General features: G+C 37.7%; 1 protein-coding gene across 1 annotated transcript in view; it reads right to left on the bottom strand.

The window, feature by feature from the left end:
* Window positions 1-9,757, bottom strand: part of cep112 (centrosomal protein 112) — a 192,039-nt gene that overhangs the window by 86,709 nt on the left and 95,573 nt on the right. The window contains 1 exon segment of the mRNA XM_073834124.1: window positions 616-798. Coding sequence (XP_073690225.1) covers window positions 616-798 — 183 coding nt within the window.

Consider the following 9,757-nt stretch of genomic DNA (forward strand, 5'->3'; position numbering starts at 1 on the left):
AACTGGCACAACAGGAACCAGATACCCGCTGATGTCCAAAATGGAGGTTTTATGGCTAAAGAGCTCATTAATACCCTCTAAATGACATATGCCTGTTGTCGTAGTTTATTAGATATTAAAGAATAGCTCTTATTAGCAAATAAATGGTACCAACACCGCAGCGACAAATCCAGAACTCTGTGGTGGTGCACAGATACTACTAACCCCAATATAAACAACCCAAGAAAAGAAGAATGCACCCTATGGTTTACAATAAAAGGCCACAGTGGCAATGGGCTGGGAAATTTACCTTCTTCATCCGGCATCCTGTGGTTTCAGTCACTTTTTTCAATTCATTTTTAAGGGAATCCCACAGTGGAAAGTCGCACATAAAAATAACGCCCAACAAGTTTGCATTTTAAAATTCTTCCTAATTAAATCCTAGTTTTTTTCCACACTGTACGATGACAACAGTGTTGCGAAAAAGTATGCGAAATACTATTTTTTTTAAGTATCTTCAAAACGGTATTCTATGTAGTGAAACATACACAACGTAAAATAGCTATCAATTGTTACATTATCCCATTAGCAAAACAAATAGTGACAGAAAGCGGCGGAAAGGAAGAGACCCCCTACCTTAGCATCGCGCTTCCTCCACTCCTGGGTTTGCGTTTGCTGCTGGACCATGGCGGCCCTCGCCTGCTTGTCCAAACTATCGATTTCCCGCTGGTGGTCCTGGACCAGGCTGTCCTTCTCGGCATTGTGTGTCTGGAGTAGGTGCGTCCGCTCCTGTTCATGCTGCAGTTTCAGTTCCACAATCTGATTGGACAACAAGGAGTAAGACTTCATCAGCGGAACATCCCTGTCGTCATGACAACTTGAGCATGGCTCAGCGAAGAAAAAAGTTCACGTTTGCCTCACAACATAAGAAGCCTACGCAAGTTTTTGCATCACTATGATCTTACATGTTGTTGTCCTCCCACTTTGGCGCTAATTACGACAAGCTAGCCTCTCTTTCAGCTCTCATTAGAAAAAAAAACACACTGTCAAGGCCAGTGGCATGGCACTGGGCAAAAAAAAAAAAGCCTTAAAATTATAGCCACTATTGTATTCAAACGCTGTATGAAAGACAAGGAAGCAAGAAAGAAAAACATTATTGGTTGCCGATTTTTACCTGTAATCCTATTCATTCCAACAGACTGCTCAAAAATAATAAAATAAAAAGGAAAACACTTCATTCATTCACTTCATTTTGAATTTTCTTGTCTGTCCATACAGTATACTGTCATGGTGGATGTACTGCAACTTTAATAACCACTTACTGTTACTTCTGAATCCTTATCCGAAGTGTTGCGCTTTGGGAAAATTAAGAGCCTAAAAAAATACCAATCCGCTCGGCATCCCCGCTAACTTCTTTTTTCCGAAAAAAATGTGCTCAGAATTGAAAGCAAGAAGGAAAATGTTGAAAGAACACAAAAGCTAGCAGCGGCATTATCTCACTGACTTGCACCTGCTGTGCGGTGAGCCGAGCCTGGCGATGAGAGGCAGCGCCAACGGTTCCCAAGGTCCGTTCCCACTCTCCTCCGGATGGGAGATGGTGACCTTGGCCGGTCCGGCCCCCGTCTCCCAGTTAGCCTGCAGCGAGAGGCCTGGTCCCTGCAGTTTTCAAGCTAATCCCCCCACATTGTGTGGCTCGGCACCCTACCTGGCCTGCCAGCTAGAGGCTGCTGTGGTGCTATTGAGTGTAGGTGATGAATGGGATTTCAGCTCGATTCCCCCAGCCAATCAGGCACAAGGCCACAAAAGACACTTCAAACAGCCCCAATGGCATTTCCAAATTTAGTGGATTTTGAAGAAGCCGAAGTAAGATTTGGTAGGAAGATTCCTCATCCACAAGCTTTATCAATTTCGCCCTTCGACACTGTAGAGGAAGAGATATAGCAGACGTGGATGCAAGCAGACACCTCTAACAGGGCAAAACCAAACAGCCAACAGAAAGAGCCTCAACTAATTGATCAGGGACCGCCAAAGGACGCAACCCTCCAGTTTTAAAGGAATAGGACAGATTTCTTCATAACACGCCTTAATGCATTAATATGCTAACCTCGGGTAAACAAGCTGATTCTGAGATCTCTATTGGTAGGTACACCACAATCCAACCGTCCACTTTGCAATATATACACGTCATGACAGATGAATAGACCGTGATCAGTGATTACCTTAGTTTAAAGCCCAGCGTACAGCTCGCTGTGATGGGTTAGACCCGTCCCACAGCACTTGTCGGACAAGCGACAAAGCAAGACTTTGGTTTTGACAATTCTGAGTTAATTTTTTTCGACGCAGGGTGAAAATCCACGCCAAATATATGGCGATATGACAGTGGGAAAGCGAAGGGTGGGGGAGAGATTGAAAACATTGAAACGTCACAGAAAGGGCTGCTGGGTGCCGGGCTCTTAAAGCGCCAGTGCTGAATGGCTGCTGTCACTGGGCAGATGTGATTAGCGCCCCCTCCTAGAGCGCCAGCGTTGAGGTCATGGGGCGGTGGGCGACTGAAGGAGGCTCCCCGGGGAAAGAGTGTGGTATCGGAGAGGAGGGAAGCTTGGCGGCACTCAGTAGGGGTTCTGTTTGAAGAAGGAAGAGTGGCGGAAAATATATTCTATTATTCAGAGTACAGATACTCTGCAATGGCTCATTCCATCTGTTTGTTTGAGCGAGAAAAACGGAAAAAAGAAAGAGAGATTATGAGATGGACAATTAGGCTGATGATGATCCACAGGATAGATTGCTATCCCCAAACGTAGCCTTCAAAGTTGTGAGTGGGATGTTGCTAATGTCATATACTGCGTAACTTCCTACTCGCTGTGACCTCAGACATCAGCTCAGTGTCGGCACTCCAAGCCGGCGTGACGTCAAATGGCGAGGAGGTCAAAGAGAAACAACACTTCCATAGAAATGGACTCTTTTAAAGTCCCATTGATAGGAATCCTGGGGAATGTTTCTTTGTGTTCACATGAATAGCTAAAGTGACCCTCAGACCGCAGTACACTCATTAAACTAGCAATAAACATCTCAGCTCAGTAACTTATGGGGGGGTCAATCAGCTAAAACTTTACAAACTTTAAAAACCCTTAAAAAGTTGCTCTAACAAGAACAGATGCTAATAGATGCGTTACAGTGATTCCTGAACTCTTGAAAAATCAGTACAATGTATTACTGTGTAGTCAATAGCACAGGGGTGAATATCATTAACTCAGGCCATATTTATTCCTGAAAATAATATGAAGCACTGTTTAAGACAATACGATAATTTGCATTGTGACATTTTCAAGACAATTATAAAGTTAAATGTATAAGTACTTCATTTAAATAATAGATAATTTGGTTACTTTATTTTAAGGTGACCTTGTTACAGTGTAATTAAACAATTAAGTACTGAGTAGTATTAATTAAAGGAACACTCCACTTTTTTTGGAAATAAGCTCATTCTCCAACTCCCCCCGAGTTAATAAGTTGATTTTTACCGTTTTGAAATCCATTCAGCCGTTCTCCTGTTCTGGCGATATCACTTTTAGCATAGCTTAGCATAGATCATTGAATCCTATTAGACCAATAGCATCACGTTCAAAAATGACCAACGAGTTTCCATATTTGTTGTATTTAAAACTTGACTCTTCTGTAGTTATATCGTGTACTAAGACCGGTGGAAATGCAAAGCTGCGAGTTTCTAGGCTGATAAGATTAGGAACTACACTTCCATTCCGGCGTAATAGTCAAGGAAGTTTGCTGCCGTAATATGGCCGAAGCAGGCGGAGTATTATCAGAAATGAGTTCCCAGCTAGGTTAGCATTTGCACATGTGCTGCGTGGTATTACTGCTCCTGCTTCGGCCATATTACGGCAGCAAACTTCCTTGACTATTACGCCGGAATGGGAGTGTAGTTCCTAATCTTATCAGCCTAGAAAATTGAAGCTTTGCATTTCCACCGGTCTTAGTACACGATATAACTACAGAAGAGTCAAGTTTTAAATAGGGCAAATATGGAAACTCGTTGGTCATTTTTGAACGTGATGCTATTGGTCTAATAGGATTCAATGATCTGTGCTAAGCTATGCTAAAAGTGATATTGCCAGAACAGGAGAACGGCTGAATGGATTTCAAAACGGTAAAACTCAACTTATTAACTCGGGGGGAGTTGGAGAATGAGCCTATTTCCAAAAAAAGTGGAGTGTTCCTTTAACTACATGTACTTACTATATTTTAGGGTTAGGGCTATTAGGGTTTGGTTTAGGATTACTTGCATGTAATTACACATAATTAATTGTAAATACACTTGTAAGTACATACAACGTGTAATAAAGACACCTTAAAATAAAGTGTTACTGATAATTTTTTGGATTATAAGAAACGTCCATAAAAATAGGGTAGTAACTGATTATATGTAATCTGGATTACGTAATCACATTACAAATATTAGTACTTATAATTGGATTGGATACTTTAAAATAAACAATTAATACATTAACATTTTTGTGATTTTACAATTTTATGATTTTTTTTTTTTAATTATTAGCTTTAAACCCCCTGCAGTTCCTTCACAAACCCCAGTTTGGGAAACCTTGATTTATGTTTAATGAATGGAATACATTTTCTTACTCATTTGAATTTTTATTTCAATATGGTACAAGATAATCCTATTTAAATCAATGTAATAAACGAGATAGGTCAAAAGTAATCTAAAAGTAATTTAAATATAGTCAGATTATATATATGTGACCCTGGACCACAAAACCAGTCTTAAGTCGCTGGGGTATATTTGTAGCAATAGCCAAAATACATTGTATGGGTCAAAATGATTGATTTTTCTTTTATGCCAAAAATCATTAGGAAATTAAATAAAGATCATGTTCCATGAAGATTTTTTGTAAAATTCCTACTATAAATATATCAAAATGTAATTTTTGATCAGTAATATGCATTGTTTAGAACTTAATTTGGAGAACTTTAAAGTATTTTGATTTTTTTGCCCCCTCAGATTCCAGATATTCAAACAGATGTATCTCGGCCAAATATTGTCCTATCGTAACAAACCATATATCAATAGAAAGCTTATCTATTGAGCTTCCATATGATGTATACAACTCAGTTTTGTAAAATTTAACCTTATGACTGGTTTTGTGGTCCAGGGTCACATATTACCTAAAATGTGTAATGTAATGGATTATGTTACTAACTAAAATTTTTGTCATGTAATTCAGTAACGGATTACAATTTGTATGTAATCTACCCAGCTCTAAAAATGGGTTCTAACGCACTTTACACAATTGGATTTTGTTTTTGGGTTTAAGAACATGTCTGTAGACTTCACTACATTATCTTTAACAGATAATGTTCTGAAAAACAAAAACAAGACAAACAAACAAATAAACAAAACAAAAAACTTACCAGGACCTTTCCCATTTTTATTACACTGGCCAATACACTGAATTATCATGCAAAAATGTTATAATGTAAAATAAATACATAAAATAATAAAAATCATACAGACTTTTTAGAAGACATTTTCTTGATATGATCACAGCAATTATAACTGACAGAAAATAAGAAGAGGGGAGACTGACCAATTATTATTATTGTTATTTGTCACTTGCAATATTTCAGACTGGACTGTCGTGTATGAACAGTCTAAATCAGGGGTTTTCAAACTGGGGTCCGTGACCAAAAGCCAGGGGCTTTGCTATACCATATTTTCCAAACTGCAACTCATGTTTTCTATCTTCTGAAACGTGCTATGTTTTATATTCCAAAGTGACTTAACTCTTAACATCAAATAAGCAAAACGTAAACCCTTAAAAGCTGGTACTTAATCATTTCTAAAAATATATTTCTCCTGTCTGTGTGACGAGTAGGCAGTGGTGTTTATTCAAACATTTTATTTGCGTATGTGAAGGATGCTGTTAGTCGATATTCGGGCACAAGAGAAGTACAAAGCCTTCTTTACATAATAAATAATTGTTTAGCAACCAAAAATACTACACCGCGTCTACGATTCAGTCATGGAAATGATTCTTGCCGAATGAGTTTCAGATTATTTTTTAATAAGTTTGTTATAGTCTTATCATTTAATATAAAAGTTGTTTGTAATAAATGGCCCTATAATTTATTTTTATTTTAAACATGCATTTATTTTTATGTTTTGAATGCCACTACATTTAAATAATTTGGAGTGAGGGGAAGTTAAGTTTCCTAACGTTCATTTTATTTAGGCCTAGCTGTATTCACATTATAGTAAAATGCGACTTACATGGGACTTGTGTTTTTTCCCCTCCTGACCTGATGCATCTTTCAGGCAAATACGGTAAACTTAATTATATTATGCTGTAGCATTAAAATGTACACATAAAATGGGGACCAGTTGCACCAATAAAACAACCATATTATGTTATTTATTCCAACCCACATTAAACTTTAGCCTTAAACACTGTTATAATTATGAGGGGTCCTTGGAAAATCCTCTTCTCTGTAAGGAGTCCCTGGCTCCAAAAAGTTGGAAAACCCCTGGTCTAAGATAGTTCTGAATAGATAGGTTTACATTGCTCCCTGGCCCATTTGGTTGTTTGGTGGTCAACCTCTAGTGCCACCATCAACTGAAAGTTTTTGTTTGTTTTTTCTTAAACCCCTTTTATTTTCCAATTGCAAATTGTATTAATATTTTATAAAACTTGGCTCAAACACAAAAATCTGCCTTTGTGTTTTCAGTTATTTAAACAGGTGTGCTATTCGATAGCAATCTTTCGTTCGAAAGGCACATTTCTAGCATTTGCAAAAACACATTTTTTAATCTCAAAAATCGAAATTACAACCTATGCTCTCAATGTCAAATGCAGAAAAGCTAATTCATGCATTCATGACCTTAAGGATAGATTATTGTAATGCTTTATTGGGTGGCTGTTCTGCACGCTTAATAAACAAACTCCAGCTGGTCCAAAATGCAGCTTCTTAATAGAACCAGAAAGTATGACCATATTAGCCCGGTTCTGTCAACACTGCACTGGTTCCCTATTAAACATTGTATAGAATTTAAAATCTTGCTAATTACTTATAAAATCCTCAATGGTTTAGCTCCTCAGTACTTGAACAAGCTCTTATCACATTATAGTCCGTCACGTCTGCTGCGTTCTCAAAACTCTGGCAATTTGATAACAGCTAGAACATCAAAATCAACTGCGGGCGGCAGATCATTTTCTTATTTAGCGCCTAAACTCTGGAACAATCTACCTAACACTGTTCAGGAGGCAGACACACTCTGTCAGTTTAAATCTAGATTAAAGACACATCTTTTTAACCTGGCCTACACTTAACACATTAACACATTTCTATAATCCAAATCCGTTAAAGGATTGTTAGGCTGCATTAATTAGGTCAACCGGAACCGGGAACACTTCCCATAACACCTGATTTACTTTTTGCATCATAAGAAGAGTGGCATCTATGCTAATATTAGTCTGTTTTGTTTTTATTCCGAGGTCACCATAGCCGCCAGATCCAGTCTGTATCCAGATCAGATGGTCACTGCAGTCCCCCGGATCCAATCCTTACCCAGCCCAGATGGTGGATCAACACCTAGAGACGACCTCTACAGCCCTGAATGTCAGCGGAGACCACATAAACTAGATGAGCCCCAGAGATGGATCATCAGTAAAGAACTCCTCACCTAGACGGCCGTTGGTGCAAGACCACAGGAACCAGATAAGATCCTTTGCAAATCTGACTTTGCTGCAACATGGAACTTTTGCATTACTGACAATATTGTCCTATTTAATACTGTAAAGTTGCTTTGACACAACCTGTATTGTTAAACGATTGATTGATTAAACAGTAAACATAGCACTTACTTATCAGCCTGCTGATCGCAATAATGCTAATTATAAATTTACTGGTTTTGATAACCACTACAATTATTTTCCCTTGGTCAAATAAACTAAATTACACACTGTTTGACATGAAATTAAAAACTGCACATATCTATTTTCAAAAAAGGCTACATGTTCCTGGCGTTACTATGAATGATTAATCAGTTCACGTGGACAATCTGACTATGCGGGTGGGGACAATAGGAAATTTTAAACACTTCCCTACTAACCACCTGTCTGCCGCTAGCTGTGAGAACAACAGGAAACTAGCATAGCAAACACTAGGCAAGGTGGTGCATTTTTGCCCGTTTCCCTCTCACAACCCCGTTCCCTGTCCTCGAGGTAACCTCGCTGCATAGCCACTAGCTTGAATTTTTACCCTTTGATGAAGGAGGAATACTGTAGAGCTGTTTGAGTTTTCCAAAACATTTGAAGTGACACAAAATGAGGTCTCACTTACTGATGAGGGTGTACTGGTTCATACAAACAAACACAAATATTTGAATATTATTTTGTGCTAATTAAGTGAAAATGGTGGAAAACAATTGTCTTGGATATTTTAAATTACTTAAATTTAACACTGAATCTCTTCGTCAATGGTGGTTGTTTGTCTTTGTAATCTTTTCTCAAAATACAATAACTTGCTCTGTTTTATTTTTCAACCACCCTCCAGCCATGTGGCTCTATTCTGATATTTCATCATCCTACTTTTCTAGTTGATTATCTAGTTTTATGTGGATACATGTCACATTAAATTGGATTTCAGACTGGGTTCCACCAATCTACCAATCTCAATCACCTGTTTTTACGAACAAAGCAGGTTACATAACTGCAAAGTGCGTAACAGGGATTACAGAAACATGTTACAACAAGCTGCCACTATTAAACTTTATTGCTAAATTCGATTAGCTAGAAAAAGCTTCTGACAAGGCCTTACAAATGAGGGACTTGGAGTCTAAGTGGGACTGGATTTCGCAGACAGATTGTCTGTTTTTCCTTTGAATTTTAGGCTGTTTCTTAATGCAGTCATTTATAGTATGCCATGTCACACTGTTGTCATTCTTACCCACTGCTGAGTAAACTAACCAAACCAGAAGATGGGTTTATTTGTTTTGGTTTTAAATAACATGAGAAAGAGCAAAGAGCACCCACAATGAGTTATGTGGGCAAGATCAAATGAGCAGCCACAAGAACAAGATCAATATTCATCAAGTCTGGAACATCAAGTTAGAAATACTAAGCGAGTATTGTCTGTCAAAGTGGGATCAGAGAGTTGCTTACAAACAATCCCTGTGACCTGGTGTGATGCAGTTAAGTTAATATAGCTCAAAGATAAAACAGAGAATAGTGTGAAGATGAATAATGGTCAGCTTGACAATAGTTTGTTGATCTTAACTATTTTTCACAAAATTTGTATTGGGACTATTTTACAAATACTGCTGTTTTAATATTCCTATTTATATTGGTAAACAATGTTTCTGCCAAAATTTCATATTGGTTCTAATTACTCTTACTATATTGTTACTAAGCTCACTACAAAACATTAGATTTATACAGTATTTAAAAACAGTGTAAGAAATTGTTATAGTAAAAAAAAAGATATAATATATATATATATATATATAGTTTTATTACCCCCCAAAAAAACACTATTGTTAGCAGAGGTTATAATTTTTTTTACAAGAGATACAGTTAGCAAGTTTTTTTTGCAAAAAAATAACAAGCAACATCAATACCATGTCCTGAGGTTGCCCCAACAGTTTAGGGACTACCAAGTAATCACTTAGAGAAATGTTTTTCTGCGAATCCCAATTTTGTCATTAAAACCATTTGGCTGTAGCTGCAACAACATTTTCTCAGCATTGCTT

This window comes from Garra rufa, chromosome 1, assembly GCF_049309525.1.
Source record: "Garra rufa chromosome 1, GarRuf1.0, whole genome shotgun sequence".
Lineage (NCBI taxonomy): Eukaryota > Metazoa > Chordata > Actinopteri > Cypriniformes > Cyprinidae > Garra > Garra rufa.